At 31.3% G+C, this 18,127-nt stretch overlaps 1 protein-coding gene across 4 annotated transcripts in view; it reads left to right on the top strand.

The window, feature by feature from the left end:
• Nucleotides 1-10,604, top strand: part of LOC139528280 (phosphorylase b kinase gamma catalytic chain, skeletal muscle/heart isoform-like) — a 66,871-nt gene extending 56,267 nt beyond the window's left edge. For all 4 annotated transcript variants that reach the window (XM_071324187.1, XM_071324189.1, XM_071324190.1 and 1 more), the window contains 6 exons: nucleotides 1,210-1,282; nucleotides 1,618-1,708; nucleotides 2,213-2,457; nucleotides 3,053-3,133; nucleotides 7,947-7,988; nucleotides 8,492-10,604. In XM_071324187.1, coding sequence (XP_071180288.1) covers nucleotides 1,210-1,282; nucleotides 1,618-1,708; nucleotides 2,213-2,457; nucleotides 3,053-3,133; nucleotides 7,947-7,988; nucleotides 8,492-8,767 — 808 coding nt within the window. In that variant the 3' untranslated portion in view covers nucleotides 8,768-10,604. The remainder of the gene's footprint in view (nucleotides 1-1,209; nucleotides 1,283-1,617; nucleotides 1,709-2,212; nucleotides 2,458-3,052; nucleotides 3,134-7,946; nucleotides 7,989-8,491) is intronic.
• Nucleotides 10,605-18,127: the final 7,523 nt, after the last annotated feature.

The raw sequence follows: 18,127 nt of genomic DNA on the forward strand, positions 1-18,127 counted from the left end.
TTGCATTGAGTCACCTTACTTGACGAACAAAGGGAATACAATTCGTTAAGTCTGTTGCTATACAAATTGTTATTGGGTTATGTCACAACAAAAATAGATGATACTTTTTCTTAAAACTATTTTATGTGAAAAAGCAAAAGTACTCAACAAATTGCCCAATAAAAAACAGATGATGACTGTACTTCAAACTTTTCATGAGAAAGAGGCAAAATAATTGGCGAAATTGTTTTTAGTTACATAACAACAAAAATAGACAATGAACTGTTTGTACTTGAAACTCTTACTTTTTTCATGTGAAGATAGCTACAGTACCAGACAATTATATATAATGTTACATCACTTATATAAATAGATGATCTATGGTAATTTATTGTAAAAAGTAAATTAAGCAGTTTCCCTAACAGGCAAAGTATATTTGTCATGACCATGCAGAAAGAACGTGCATATTACCAGAATGAAGTACAAATTCTACCAATTTCTGTCATTCCAAAGAATAGATTTCAAATAAGATTTTCAAATAAGAATTTTATTTATCTAATCAAGAATCCATAAAGGGCATCATTTTACAACAATATTATGCACAATATGATTGGAAAAACGCAAAACAGAAACCTAATACCATACTTTAATGTTATGGACAGGATCAGAGCCTGACACAACATGTGTCTTACATAACTATTACATCAAATCTTTAACCATTCTCCTTCAAAAACTATATATTCAAAACCATTAGCAAGTTTTATATTTTGAAATTTAACTGCCTCACATTGAGAAGTATCAAAACTCACTTGATGTAGGTTTAAAAATTCTATTGATCTATTCAGGTATAAACTGTTGAAAAAACATTGGTTCTTTTTTTTTGTACATATGTAAAATTTTTAAAGTTTTATAGTTGTTTCTTCTTCATGTTAAGGTGGTACCCAACACTTTCACTAAAATTAATTTGGCTCGTTTAATTTTCATAAAATTTTGACAAAGTATTTACTTTGACCCTTTGACAAAAATATGAAAATTTCAAAAACTTTGAACCAACCATTTTGTCAGAAATATTACACTGGTTATATAGCAATTTGACAAACACTAATTTTGATCATTGAGAAGCTTAATATGCCCTTAACAACACAATGTAATTAAAACGTTAAGCTGATTTTACAGAGTTATCTCCCTGTAGTGTTAGGTACCACCTTAATATATTGATTTTTATTACAGAATAATAATGAAACAGTTATTAGAAGCAGTAGAGTTTATACACAACAAAAATATAGTACATCGAGATTTAAAGGTAAGAACTTAAATTCAAACTAACAATAGAAAAAGGGCCAAATTATAAACAAATTTCACTAATTTATGTTCAAATGAACATTAATAAAACTAAACAAACAATATTTAACATTAACGTCCTTTCCTACCAGCTCAATCGCTCCATAATTTTTGTATCACAGCTTTGAGACAAGAGCAGGCATCAGCAACATCACAATGTCTGAGGAGAAGTTAATAAGATTGTTTGTTAATGTAACATTAAAAATTGAAGAAAAAGATAAATAAAAACAACAAAAAGCCTAAGACATATTTTTTCCTAGTTTAGTTCTCATAGTCATAGATGTACTTTTTTTTCAGCCAGAAAACATTTTATTAGATGACAATTTAAATATAAAGTTATCGGACTTTGGATTTGCTACAGTATTAGGGCCAGAAGAAGAACTGACAGGTAAAAAATTATAGACTAGAGAAACCTGTCTGAAGTAAACATCTGTTGGAATAAGATTTTGCTGCAATTACGCAGAGGGCAGTTCAGACAGAGAATATGTATAGTGATAGTCAAATTACACTATAAGAAGTTACGATTTGTGAAGTCAGTAGGTGAAATAAATGACTTCTGAGATATCGAATGTAGTCATTTTATAGTAACATTGTTACGTAGTCATCAGAGTCCGTCATAAATTTACAACATTTTATCCTTTGTGTTTCTTGTAGTTTAGGTAAATAAGGGAGACAACTTTTAATGAAATTAAAAGAAAAACATCAGAAACTATGTAGGGCCCTACATAGAAAATGAAAAGGTAAGGTATTTACAAGAATGTAAAATGTTTTACTTTCAATGCCAAATCCACAGTAGTAAAAAAGACATGCTAAGATGAAGGTATATCCACAAGTGAAGTAATTAAATAAGATTTCAGATGATTAAAATTTAAGATTAACCTTATACTTTCAGAATTATGTGGTACACCCGGTTACCTAGCTCCAGAAGTCTTAGCTGTGTCTATGTATGAGAATGTCCCAGGGTACAGACTTGAAGTAGACATGTGGGCTATTGGTGTTATAATGTACACACTGCTATGTGGAGCACCACCTTTCTGGCATCGTAAACAGATGCAAATGTTAAGGATGATTATGGAGGCTAAATATTCCTTTGGTACTCCTGAATGGGATGATATATCACAGCCTCCAAAAGATCTGGTATGTATAAATCATTCATACTTTTATTTATTAAATCTGAATAATTCAGTCATTATGTTCCGCTGCTCTATGATTGCAATAATTAATGCCTGATGAAAAATTCTTCAAATAATAATTCTGAATTAACTCTGAATTTACCTATCTCGGAAATATTATACATCTCTTTCATCTAGAGAGCGACATTCAAAATTCATGATAAAAACTTAGTTTTATCGTTTAAAGAGTGCAGGCTCTCATGAATAGGATAGCTGATCACACAGGATAGCCTGAATTTTCCAGGTCATACTTTTATAAATTAATATTTGACACAAAGTTGATAGAAAAAGGATAAAAAAACAAACAAAGTTTGGTAAATTGATGGAATATTTATGATTTAAATAGTTTCAAAGCTGAAGTATTCAATTTAGGAAATATTTGAATGTGTAAAAAGTTTAAAAAAATGTAAGTATTACATGTATTATGAAACTGAATGAAAAATTTAACAAATCTATCCTGGATAAATAATAGCTTTAGAATAATTGAACAATTTGTGTTTGAACCATAAGCAATGATTGTGTTTTGAATGTACTACAATGTAACATGTGTTGTTTTTCAGATATCTAAATTACTAGTCAAAGAAGCCAAAAATAGATTAACTGCCACCCAAGCTCTTCAACATCCATTCTTTAAACGGGAGGTAAGTGTCATAATATGGAGTAGTTTATATTTTTTTTTATTTTTTAGTTCTGATTAGGAATTGATACTGAATTCTGACATTAGAGGGAAAAAAAGCTAAGGAGAAAAAAAAGTAAGATAATAACTAAATACCGAACCCTGAGGAAAATTCTAAATGGAAAGTCCATAATCAAATGGCAAAATCAAAAGCTAACACATCAAAAGAATGGATAAAAACTGTCATATATCTGACTTAATACATGCAATTTCTTATGTAGAAAATGGTGGATTAAGCCTGGTGTTATAGCTAGCTAAACCTCTCACTTGTATGACAGTGGCAAAAAAGTAGAGAAATTACTGATTGACACATTGTGTATTGTCTATTATTATATTATACATATCATACGAGAGTTTTAAAAGTATGATCTCTTAAAAGACTTCAATAACTGTTTAGAGAAACAATCCAAAATAAAGATCACTGGTCAAGAGTTTAATGAATATATAATTTGTTAAAACTTATAAAAGGTAGATGAGCAAAAAAAAAAATGACATACAAATAAAAAAAAATACTGTTAAAAGAATAAATGATAAAGAATTTCCTGCACACAACACATGCAATAATAAAGAATGCACACAATTTACACATACAAATAATCAAAATACACGATGTTCACATCATGTGTAACTATAATAAAAGAATGAGTAATTTGAATTTGATGAAAAAATAATTTCAAGGTTAAGTTTAAAGTTACTCTTTAAATTTCAATTCTGAGAAGAGATCCATTTAAAGTATATGAAACAGGATCTAAAAGTTTGTTATGCATCTGTTATTTGATGTGAGGGTGTTAAATTTAAAGAATTCATTAATTTTATTGCATATTTGGAATAGTTGATTTAAAGGGATAATTCGCGATTTTTCACTTTTCATCTTATTATGTTCATAATACCATAAAAAACATATTCACCAAGTTTTATTTTGATATGAAATCTAATAAAGAAGAAAATTGGGAATTATTAATTTTATTTCTTGAAGCTTCCTGACTTATGTGACGTAGTTTAAGTCTTTGATGCATGCCGGGAGTGAAAATATCTCATTTAAGTCTTGTTCGTTAACAATCTAATTACGCGATTTAAAGCGCATCGACGACTTTTGGTGTAGCTATTAACCAACGAAAAATAAGTGATAGCCATGCAACTTTTAAAATTAGACCGTGTGGATATAACTCGAATAATTCAAGCCCTTTCCGTGTCCGATTTTCTCCCACACGAGGATGTAGCCTTCGTAGATCAGCGGAATATAACGACTGAATTATTCGGGTTAGTGTGGATATTTTAAAACGAATTTTAATAATAAAATTAATTCATACATAGAACATTTTTATGATTTGTTTTGTACAAATACTTTAAACAAACATATGAAATTGACATGATCAATAGTGTATTAAAAATACATGTTTGTATTCTGACGTTTTTGCTTCATTACAGCAAACATTTTCACTTGCTTGTACGGTGGAAATAAAATGTGTATTGTTTTGTGACACCTAAAGAATGTTGAATGCGTAGGTTAACTCAAGGTAATTAAAAGATTAGCATTATGTAATTCTAATCATTTGATACTCATTCAGTGAAATCTAGGCGTCACGGTTCACTGGCATTCAGGTGTGAACAACATAATTGTAAACGGGACTCCGACAAAATTTCAGACACATGAATGTAAAAAAAAAAATTAAAATTAATTAACGGGAATAATAAGATCGCACAATAACTGGATAGCTGTTGTATATTTTTATATTTTGCATAAGATCACTTTTTAATGAATAATGACTTTTGATTACTTTAGTAACGATAAAACACTGAATTATTTTAATTGAAGAATTTATAAATAAAAATAGCCTTCTAAACACGAGTTTATGAACTAAAAATTGTACTATTTCAAATAAGGATCGGCAGCCTTAAATATTTCAAACAGATCATTAACAATTGCAATTATATATTTTAGTCCATCCAAAGTGATCTTTAATTACCTATTTAGAAATTAATGTGCTCATCAAAATATTTTAAATCTGACAACACATGAAGACTTCAGATATTTAAAAAGAAAAATGTTTAAAAAAATTGACAGGAAATTAAAGGATCTAATTGGAATGGAATCGACAAATTACGAACAGATATGCTTTTCAAGTGTGAAAAACATCAACAAAATTTATACATAATCGGGAATATGTCCTTCTTAAAATACTCTTCGTCTCACACCGTAACTATATATAATACTTTAGCTATTTGACCAACGATGTATAAAAAAAGACAACGAATTTAATGTCATCCTTTCCTATTTTTTAATGTAATTATAAGTCTGTTTCAACTGGCAAGAATACCACTAAAGCGGACAAGCAGTTTCTTTAAATTGCTGTCATTGAATATCTAGAGAGAAAATAAATCCCGAAATTGATTTGAAACTTTGATACTCTATAGTTTTCCCGGAAAATATTCACATCCCTCGGTATAAGTGTACTTCCAGTGGCGTATATATTACATGCATTTTGGAACAATTGTGACGAAGACGAATTTCGTCCTTTTTTCGAGAACAATCTAATTGAATTATAAATGTCCATAACTTCGATGAGCCAAATAAAGTTATATATCGACCTGTGTTTAAATCTCTTCTTCTTCTCCTTCTTCGTTTAGTATACAATAATCTATCGACATTTGATGATTACTTACTGTTGGCATACGTGGACTTTTCATTTTACAAAACTTTTACCCCAATTTACGCAAAATATATTATTCTTTCTTATGTTCTATGTATAAATGTATATATTTTAATTTGCGCTATAGTTCCGTAACTTATAATCCAGGCGTATATACGAATGGTCGACAAGTGCGTACCTTTTCTTAAATCAATATATTTCTGGTATGTTCCAATCTGTCCTTCACCATTGACAACGAGTATATATTACATTTTACCAAATTTACTCTTGGATTTTTTTTTTTTATTTCATCAGATCTGTTGTTTTTTTTTTTGGTATTATTTATATTTTTATAAATAATTTTCTTTTAACCAGAAATGTTATTCATAAACAAGCGTATATGTTTAGTAATGACTATATATTATATCACTTTCGGACACGCAAGATAGAGATGTATATTATACACCTAATAGTTCAAAATGGAAAGTTATAAGTTATCGGCCGTGTACACTTATCAATACACTAAGAAGTGAAACGATGCATGAATTTGCAAACTCGACAGGAAATCGCTTGAATACCTGGACGTGTCACCTCACACCCCCTACAATACCTTTGGGAGTAATACCTTTAGCCATGCGGGTGATCAGTGTAGCGAAGATCCTAATTTATTTGAATAAAGTTTATTACATAAAAGAATTATGAACTAATTAGATTGCCGAAAACAATTCAAGTTTCACGGAAGACTTATTTATGATTTGAAATTTTGACTTTTTCACTAATTCCTATATTATCAGTCTTAAAATAACAGATCATGGTTATTAAAAAAAAAAAAAGAAAATTTTCCGTATCAAGTTAACTAGTCGGATAAAACAACCGTAACGATTGACGAGATATCGACACGCAATTACGACTACATCGGGTTACTGTAGTTTTGGTCCTTAGACATATCGCGACTGCAAATCGGTCAAGGTGACAAAATGGCCGACCGGAGAGAATTGATACTCTAAATTTAAAATCGATGGTGATCTCTTATCTAGCAGAATAAAACTTTAATACCTATGAATTTGAGCATTTTTATACAGAATAAACATAATATCAATTTTTCATTTTTTTGCGAAGTTTCCCTTTAAAATGAGATATGAAAAAAATTAAATCTCTACAGGGTCTTCAAAATTGAAAAGTTATTTTAAAATTAAAATACAGATTAACATAATATTTAACAGAATTCCTTTATTAAATTTAAAAAACTCATTTATGTTTATGAAAATGTAGCAGTTTCTATGTTGAGAAAAAAGAAAAAGTCAGTTTGTCCTGGGAAAATTTGTACTTTTGTAAAGTTCATTTATTTTTTATAAGTATTGTATGAGGTTTAAATTTTGACTTCACTTAAAAAATAAATTGATATAACCAAATGGCTTTATATAATTTAGATTAGAGTATTTAATCATGATTAAATTAGAATTAAATTTGATTATTGTAATTGTATCAGGCTTTTCTCATAAATCTATTTATAAACTTGTTTTTCTTGTCAGTTGAGTAAGAGTTTGTAATAAAGTAATACTTATATGACATAATTTCTCACCTGAGTATTTATTACACCTGAGAGAGTGATCAAAAAGTATAATTAGATAATAAAAGGTAATAATTGACCAGTAGATGTATGTGTCCTGCCAGTAAACAATTATGACGGGTTCAATAGAAGAGTTTAGCCATAAAAAGGCTTGTGAAGATGAAATGGGAGAGGTCAAGGAGGTAGACATTTCTTTTAAGTCTGAGAATTGAAATTTCTGTGTCATTTGTCTCTAGTGAAGAGTTGTCTTATTGGCAATCATACCTTATCTTTTTTATATATATATAATATGTAAAAGTATACTAAGTAAAAAACGTTTTAGCAACAAATACAGTTACACTACAAAACTTTAAATTAAAATTTCCAAAGTTCTGGCTGTATCTATAAAAAATAACTTTTCGATGAGTAAACATTGCACAATAAGGGTTTATTTTCTTTTCTATTTAAAAGTATAATAATAAATTAAATTGAAAGTTATTGTTGCAAAACTATTTTACCTAGTATATTACTGTAATTAAATTAAAAGTGTGCTAACTGGTTGTCGCTCTATTAATTCAATTGTTTTCTTGTATTTTCAGTTGAAACCAGAGAAGCAATTTTACCCCAGGAAAGTGTTCAAGGTGAGGTTTAGTGAAACAAGTTGTTGTAAAAACATCTGTCACACATCACATTCACACGTTATATAAAAATGGGTAAATGATGTTTTCATTGAGCTATACAAAATATCAAGTTGACCTCTTATTGAGATACAATAGTACAGCATTTGCCATCATCAAATGAATTTGAAGTTATTTGTTTAATCATTATCAGGGCAGATACATGTATTGATTAAGCCATTTGACATATTCATTATATTTATGGAAAATAACATTGTTAGTGATCTTATAAATAAAAAAAAAATCATTGGTCAAAGTATGGTCTTCAACACAGAGACTTGGCTCACACCAAAAAATAACAGTGTTATTGATCTCATCTTCAGTTTTTGCCCATGAACAGATTAAAAATGAAAATTTATAAACGAAAAACTTATTGTCTAAATTTTACAAGATTGTGAAATTGTTTAATATTCATTTAACAATCATTCTTGCTACATATTGACAAATTGTTTATTGTATCATTTCAGGCTGCCGTTATATGTGTGAACTTTTTCTATAGACTAAGATTTTATTTCAACAATCCACCTCCGATTTCAAGGGAAGTAATTAAATCTAATCCATATAGTGTCAAAATGATTCGAAAACATATTGATGCATGTGCGTTTAAAATGTACGGACATTGGGTAAAGAGGGGAGATAATCAAAATCGTGCAGCATTATTCGAGCATACGTATAGAGACGATTGGAAAAATGTGAGCTTAAACACAAAGACACAATTGATGGGAACTAAATCCGATTTATGATTAAAAGTACCTGTTTTTAGGTATATCACCATTTTGTACTCAAATCTCAACAGATTGGCGGGTATATTTTACATCCTCAGCCATCAGTGCAAGATTTAATTAGTAATCCAGTTTTCTATATACAGTCAAAGTGGCACCTTGTTTACATTTAAGGGAACAGTTGTATTTGGATTGAAGGAAATAGAGAATTAAATGCTATTTAAACATTTTCTGGTGATAGTTGGAAATTTATAAAATGGCGAAGAAATAATCAACTTTTATCCATGAAACAGAAACAGTGCTAATCTAGTGTTCAATGCAATTATTTGATTTTGTCTTTGTGACCAATGGGGAAATCATATAAAGATTTTTCTATTACTTGATTGTAATTTTGTTTTTAACTTATATTTGGTTAAGTTTTTTTTTCAATGTTTTAACAGTGCTGTTACCTGGTTTGAAATGTATTAGAATTAGTCCTGAATATGATAGAAATACGGTATTTTTTTTTCTTTATGGTATAAATGGTAACATTGTTACAGTACTAATGATTTAAGGTATTCAGAGTTTATAATGAAGGATACCTAGTCAGGTCAATGTACTGTAAAGTTAAACCAAATTATTTTTGTGGATAACTGCTGTATACCTTATTCAGGGCCACTGAAAATGAATCTTTTGGAAACAATTTTGAATGCATCTTCCTTTTTCCTAAGCTTATTATTTAGTTAATAAATTTTTGTAGCAATACAAATAGGGCAATAGTTAAAACTATTAAACCGTTTCTTTATGCAATTTCTTATTTTATTGTTTATTTTTTGTTAGTGTTGAATTGTTCAAGATGTTCAAATAGATTTACATTTAAGAAAAACTTCATACTCTTTTGGCTCATCACTTGAAATGCTCAAAGCTGTCTGCTCTTGTTAATATATAGACTGTACATGTAAAAGGTATTGCTTGAAAAACCAATGTGCTCAGATGTTTTAGCTAATTATTTGTTGAAGAAAAGTATAAACTTTGAACTTTCAACATTTTTTTTTCTAAATGATTCTTAGATTTTGCATTTAATACATGCAGTGGAACTTGCCGCCAAAATTTATGGTATTTTATTTAATTTATTAATTTCCTCTTTGCATACATTTAATTACTCAATAAAACTAATCCTTATTTGAAGTATAAGAGGGAGTTTTTAAAAGTCAAATGTCTCAAAATTGTTTTACCCTTTTAATCTGTTGAGCTTGTCCCCATTTTCACATTTACATGTATATAGCTTTTCATTAATCTTATTTATTTTTATCATTATGTGAAAGTTAAAGTTTGCCTGAGTTGTTATTATGAGTGTGTCTGTCTGTTGTACAAATGTTGTGTTATACTGTGGATTCAGTGATATTTATGAGATACCAATTTTCCTGGATTTTGTGGGAAAGAGGAAAGGGTGAATTTAATTCCTTTTTATATGCCCATTTTCCAGTTTTCAGACAATATCCTTAAAAATGCTTTGAGCAGTTTTCATTAAACTTTGGTGACTGATTTATAACTATTAAAATAACCTCTCTTCAATTTTCTTTCAAATTTCTGATATTACATTGAGAACTCGTTGAACTTTATTCTTTGAAAACACATGGGCATATCATGCGCTCATGTCACATCTGTTTATTTGTGATTCTTAGTAAAATGATACCATGATACTATGTACCATCAAAATAACTATTCTTTCTCCGACAAGAAAAATTGATGACAACGAAAAATAGAGTGAATCCACAGTAGATTTTATGATCAGTTGTTAATGATTGAAGAAACCATTTTAACATGATTGAAAAAACCATTTTAACATGCTACTTTTGAATAAAAAATTTAAACCTTATTCTTTTTGTCTTAATTTTTGATACAATTCAGGTAACGTGTGGGAGATTTGATTTGATTGATTGGCATTTAACACCACTTTCAGCAATATTATGCTATTTTGTGACTCCGTTTTTATAGGTGGAGGAAGCCAGAGTGTCAAAAGAGAACCACAACTTTTGGTAGGCTAACTGACAATCCTAGACTACTAAGATTGGAGTCAAGCTCATAACCTCACTGTTGACAGACAAGCAATCCTTTAGTGTGTCATTCAGACACCCAGGCCCCTACATACATGTACATGTGGAAGAAAGAAGGGATATGGTGCATGACATTAATTCCCCACTCCCATGACAAACCATGATCAAAGTATCATTCAGGACTTCAACACAGATCAAAATTAAGTTCAAGACACCACTGGCATAGAAAGAGCCAAAAGATACTCTTTCCTCATTTTTTAAAAAAATGGTGTAAACCGGAAAAATCTGATAAAAAATCTCATGATTCTTATCTAAATAAATGTATGAATGTGGTAGATAAGAGAATATCACATTTTTAAAATAATTTAGAAGTAAATAATAGAGTACATAATACACCTATTTCCAGAATAAGAAATAAACTTCAAATACTTTCAAAGCGGTTTGTGTTTGTACTGGCCGACAAAGCAGCAAACAATGTGGTGGTGGTATGCCGTAAATACTACACGGACGTTCTTAAGAATGAAATTTTAAATTCATCTACATTCAAGTCCATCCGCTACACAGAGAGTCATATAGTAAACAAGCATATCACAACCACATCAAAGCTTAAGGCTTCTTCTGAACATTTGAAGGTCTCTACTATGTATTGGCTACCTAAACTACACAAAAAAACATTTAAATATTGTTTCATCTCGGCCTCTAGTAAGTGTTCTACAACTAATCTTTCAGTGCTCTTAACTAGTTCATTAACTACTATTAAAGAGCTTATCATAAACTATTGTAATAAAATATATGAACATAGTGGTATAAACCATTTTTGGAGTGTAAAAAATTCTTTGGATGTTTTAGATAAATTACGTGCTTTTGATGGTCCTTTTGATTCTGTTAATAGTTTTGATTTTTCTACTCTTTACACTACACTTCCACACTATCTTATTAAATAAAAGTTTTCCTATTTAATTAAATGGTCGTTTGGTAAAGCTGAATGTAGATATATTTGCTGCAACTCATTTAAAGCCTTCTTCTCAAATGAGAAAGGTAAATATGCTAGATATACTTACTGGAGGTGTGATGAGATGATTGAAGCTGTTAATTTTCTCCTTGATAATATTTATGTACGTTTCGGCAACAAAGTTTATCGACAGGTTGTAGGTATCCCCATGGGCACTTATTGTGCCCCTTTAATAGCAGACTTGTTTTTGTATTGTTACGAATCACAGTTTATGACTAAACTCAGTAAAGATCTGTCGGAGTTGCATTTAATTGATAAATTCGACAACACTTACCTTGTAAGTCCATTGGATGTTGGATGTGTACGGATTGATAGTTTAGTCTTAGATGCATGATTTTTTTATTAGTTGTTAGTGGCTTTGAACTAGCTGTCAGATAATTGCGAGTACTCTCAGATCTGTTCATTGGGTCTTTTTATGTCGGGATGTATAAGTACCCGGCCACGTCCACTTGTATTTTTGTCCATCTGATGAGTTAAGCCTTTTTCAACTGATTTTTATAGTTCGTTCTTATGTTGTACTGTATACCACTGTCCCAGGTTAGGGGGAGGGTTGGGATCCCGCTAACATGTTTAACCCCGCCACATTATTTATGTATGTGCCTGTCCCAAGTCAGGAGCCTGTAATTCAGTGGTTGTCGTTTGTTCAAGTGTTACATATTTGTTTTTTGTTCATTTTTTTACATAAATAAGGCCGTTAGTTTCTCGTTTGAATTGTTTTACATTGTCTTATTGGGGCCTATTATAGCTGACTATGCGGTATGGGCTTTGCGCATTGTTGAAGACCGTACGGTGACCTATAGTTGTTAATGTCTGTGTCATTTTGGTGTTTTGTGGATAGTTGTCTCATTGGCAATCATACCACATCTTCTTTTTTATAAATTGATTTGCCCAAAAGTCATTCATGCTACTAATGTTCATTGGAGAAGACAGATGCATAGTAATATAAAAAAAAAGAGACAGACTTAAACATGCAAATTCTATAATTATTTCATGACAATCTCTTCTAAAATTCAGAAACAATACAAAGATGTGATCAAACATGTGTAACTTCAGACATTTGATGAATAACCGTATGATTGATTGATTGTTGGTGTTACAACTCCACTTTCAGAACTATTGACTATATCTTAGCTGTCAAGTTTTTATTGATGGAGCACCCCTTAGCAGCTGGAGTCAAGTACCTTCCTTTGAATTACAGTTCATATATGTAGTTACAATTTTTATGCAAATTAATCCACCATTACTAAAAATATACAAGTTTTTCATAACATATTGCTCTACAATTACAAAACATTGATTTGATAGTTAAAAAGTGCTAATTGCAAGACATCTGAAGGTTATTCACAGACAGATCTAGGGTCATTCAGGACAAAATTCAGCTAGATACCCAAACATGAAAACATGTCTATTGAGTCCATGCCACTCCATGTGGAGTTTTCATTCTCAAGGCTATCACTAGCCAAGTGGTCATCACTAGAGTGTTGACAGTAATAATATTGGTATGGTAGTTTTCACCAAACAAACTGTTCATGAAGATAATTGAAACACTAAGAAATTCTACTCACATGTACATTAGCCACATTTGGAACAACTTTTAGGAGACCTTTGTTTTCAATGGTCTTTCTATTTGTGTTTGATTTTCCTTGCAACTATTGCATTTCAATCAGCACTGATGAGACTTATGTTCATTTTTCTAATATTTAAAAGAAATCCAAATCCTGGTGCCATGACACCTTCATTATATATGTGTATGAACATCCTATAAAATATTAAAGTTGTACCTCTAAAACTGTAGGAGAAGATAGATGGACAATCAATGTATCCTAATCTGGAAGGACAGATGGGCGGACGGACATATGGATGGACCAGGGTTAATTAATATGCCCCTAAGCATTTTGTCAAGGAGGCATAAAAAGTCATGATACATCACTGTGGATGTCCTACTGATGATTAAAGCCATGATTCATTCAGCCTGCTTACTGAGGCAACTTCTAAAGAAACACATATACATCCTAAATAAATTCATCACAGATACCAGGATTAAAATTTTGTATTTGTGCCAGACACGCATTTTGTCTACAAAAGACTCGAGAGTGACGCTCATATCAAACAATGTTAAAAAGGCCAAATAAAGTACAAAGTTGAAGAGCCATGAGGAGCAAAAATTCCTAAACATATTGCTAAATACAGCTTAGGTAATCTATTCCTGAGGTAGAAAAGCCATAGTATTTCAAAAATGCAAAATTTTGTAAACAGTTAATTTATAATTAATACCATATCAATGATAATTCATGTCAACACAGAAGTGATGATTCCTAGGCTGGAGATAAGGATACCTGCAGATATACTGAGTGCCAATGAAAACGCAACACTTGTAAATTTCAAATATTTAAAAAAAAATATGAATATTATTTTTAAAATGATTACCTATATTGGTTTGAAAATGAATTGTCAGACTTCTTTCGACAACTTTAAGCTTGAATGATTTAAAAAAAAAAGTTAAATGTTTGGTAACAGAAATGGAGGCATAGTCGAGTACACCGCTATTATACGTATGACTGATTTTCTTGTATTTGTTTTTGAAAACCTTGCTAAAGAATTGAAATTTCCCAACCTTTTTTGTAAGCATTTCAGACTACCAGAGACATGAAGTTTAGGGTATGGTACAAGGAGGCATTCCAAGTCATGAAATTGCAAGCAGAATGCAGTGTTCGGCCTCAACAATTACCAGACTCATCAAAAGATTTAACCAAGCTGGGTCTTTGAAAGATAGGCTACGTCCCGGAAGACAGAGAGCAACTACTGCCCAACAGGACTGATATATTCGTCTTCAGCACCTGCGATATCGTTTCCATACGGCTGTCCAATCAGCACGAGTGACTGTTGGCCTTCATAGGAGACCAATTGGAGCAAACACAGTAAGAAGCCGTTTGCGCAGCAGTGGATTAAGAGCATGGCGGCCTTTTTGTGGTAACATGATGACAGCAGTATGACGCCAAAATGGCCTTAGATGCACACAACAGCGTCAGAGTTGGTCACAGGCAATTGACAACTGTCTTTTGGATTGACAAATCAAAACTCACATTTTCATGGTCGTGAGGGACGAACTTGCATGTGGAGTGGAAGAGGAGAATGCTATGCAGATTCATGTATTCAAGAGACAGATCATTGGGGTAGTGGTTGTGTCATGGTTTTGGGAGGATAATTGTTCAACCATAAAACTCTACTCATCACTATCAATGGCAATTTAAACACCCAATGCTACATTGATGAAGTTTTACGGCCGACCGTTATACCTTTTATGGCTAGGCATCACAATGTTAATCTTTTTCATCAATATAACGCTTGTACACACTCCCCAAGACTCAAAACTGCCTTTATCAATAACAACCATGTTCAGATATTACCAAGGCCAGCCTTTTCGTCGGATTCGAGTCCAATTGAACACTTATTGGATCAAATTGGATAAGCTGTAAGACGACAGCCACTACCAGTTATGCTGCCCCAACTTGAACTTGTATTGCAGGAAGAATGAACAAACATTCAACAACACTGTATCCAATGTCTTGTCAGGTCAATGCCACGTCATTGCAGAGATTACGGTGCAGCACTCGGTGAATCCATTCGTTATTGAGATTGAGAGTTAGTGAATTGTAGCGTTGTGTTGCATCATGGAAGTAATATTTAGAAGGAATAACAACGACTAATTAGCATGTATTTATAGCATGCTGAGCTCTGTACTAAAGTCATACGATTTCATCCAATTATAGTCTCAGCGGTAAGACGCCTTTGGTTACTATCTGCGTTACCGCGGTTGTAAAAGACATCTGGAATTTCTGATCAGTCACGTGGTTTTATCGAGTCCGGTAATTATAGCGCACCTGTGGGAAATCCCTAGTTTATTAATAACAAGGTAGCGCTGTATCACATAGAATATCTACCTTTAGAAAGAAATCGAATGGTGAAAAAAACTTGAAAAACGGACGAGAATTGTTCAAACTACAGCAGTTTAACATGGAAAATTGTATTTAATTTAGCATATTTTTGCTTTTTACCGTTTGTTTTAAACTGTTCTAATGACCGATGAATCGATCAGGTTTCACATGATGTTTAACAAAATAATGTAGGCAAATGTAGGCATAGATTTTTTTTACTGTTGAAATGTGCAAAGTTTATCGAGATTGAATGAAATAATATTTACTTTCAAGTATTCTAAATTTATGTATATGTCATAAATGTCATTGATTGCATTATTGAAACTGGACAACTAAAACGGGGATAATATTTTCGTAAATATATATTTAAAAAGTGTTTATTGTGGAATGCTTGTATTAATATAATAAGCTATACAGCAAAAAATATAACAAACCGACGAAATGGGCTTGCATCTATCTGTCTTACGGTAAATTCATTTTTACACAAATTAGTTAATGTATCAAGAACTTAAATTGAAGGATAGAACCGTTTAGAATTGTTAATAATTTAATTGACTATAAATACACGAGCGATTTAGATTTTTCGTATTTAATAAAGGGTGTCCAAACGTATTTTTTGTACAGTCATCTTCTTAACTTTATACGGAAATGGTTTTTTAATTGTCTGTAAATTTTAAAATTGAAATGACACAACTTTGTTCTCCAATTTCGTATGTGATAGCTGTCGGTTTTAACTATTAAGTTCAAACTAACCAAAAATAGGGAAAAATTGGACTAAAATAAAAAATGAACGAATGACTCTTTTCGGCAGCGTACATCAACGGAATGTAACGAATGGACTATTCGGGTTACTTCGCATGTATATTCGACAAAAACTTGTCTGTTCGTAGTTCTCCGTGAACACGAAAATGACCAATAAGTGTCAGTGATTTGATCGATCACATGCGGAGAATAAACTTCCATGCCAGATATTGAACCAATTAACGAGTTATTGAAAGATGGGCGGTAACGCAGATGAAACCTTTGAAGTGACGACGATGTTATTCCTTCCAATATTACTTTCATGGTTGCATGAAAGCATTGCATCGAATCGTGATAATTGAATATTTTAGTTTGACTTTTATCTTTAGATAAACCCATTAACTGTCATTAACAATTACTGTAAAGAAAATATTATTTTGTATTAAAATGTTATTTTTAAAAAACAAAGTGTTGCATTTTTATTGGCACTCAGTATATTTTGCAAATTTAACTCTGGTCACAAAAGGCTTTGAAATAAAGAAATTCCCATATGCCAAAAACAAAGTTCAATAAAGTTCAGTGAGCCACACACAAACTTATGAAATCTGACATTGATAACCAACAGTAGTATGTGTTTGTGTGTGTATGAATGATGAAAATAGCCCACTCTTGTCAACATAACTGTTTAGTTAATACTCATATTAAAAATTTTACTCTTTATTGCATCTCGAAATAACAATGAAATTCTACACTTTTTAAACATGCAAATATCTACTGTTAACATTAACAAAGCAGAATAACAATATTTCTAAACTTTTTTTGGCAATAACATGATTCGTATGACAATATAAAACATTTATTCTAAAATTGAACAAGAGTGCACACGCTGAAATGTCTCGCCTTCTATACTAATCATTGATATTATGTTGATAGTCCTAAGTATAAAGCTAAGCTTTATTACAACTGTCACATAAACTTAACATTAACCAAGATAACTAAACAAAGACCAATGAACCTTGAAAAAGAGGTCCAGGTCAGATGAACCATGCCAGGCAGACAGGTACAGCTAACAATGTTTCTATACAACATATATAGTTGACACATTACTTATAGTTTAAGAAAAATAGACCAAAACACAAAAACTTAACACTGTGCAATGAACCGTGAAAATGAGGTCACGGTTAAATAAAACCTGCTCGACTGACATAAAGATCATAAAATATTTCCATACACCAAATATAGTTGACCTATGGCATATAGCATTATATAAAAAGACCAAAACTCAAAAACTTAACTTTGACCACTGAACCATGAAAATGAGGTCAAGGTCACATGACATCTGCCCGCTAGACATGTACACTTAACAATCATTCCATACAACAAATATAGTAGACCTATTGCATATGGTATGAGAAAAACAGACCAAAACACAAAAATTTAACTATAACCACTGAACCATGAAAATGAGGTCAATGTCAGATGACACCTGCCAGTTGGACATGTACACCTTACAGTCCTTCCATACACCGAATATACTAGCCCTATTGCTTATAGTATCTGAGATATGGACTTGACCACCAAAACTTAACCTTGTTCACTGATCCATGAAATGAGGTCGAGGTCAAGTGAAAACTGTCTGACAGACACGAGGACCTTG

This window comes from Mytilus edulis, chromosome 6 (assembly GCF_963676685.1).
Source record: "Mytilus edulis chromosome 6, xbMytEdul2.2, whole genome shotgun sequence".
NCBI lineage: Eukaryota > Metazoa > Mollusca > Bivalvia > Mytilida > Mytilidae > Mytilus > Mytilus edulis.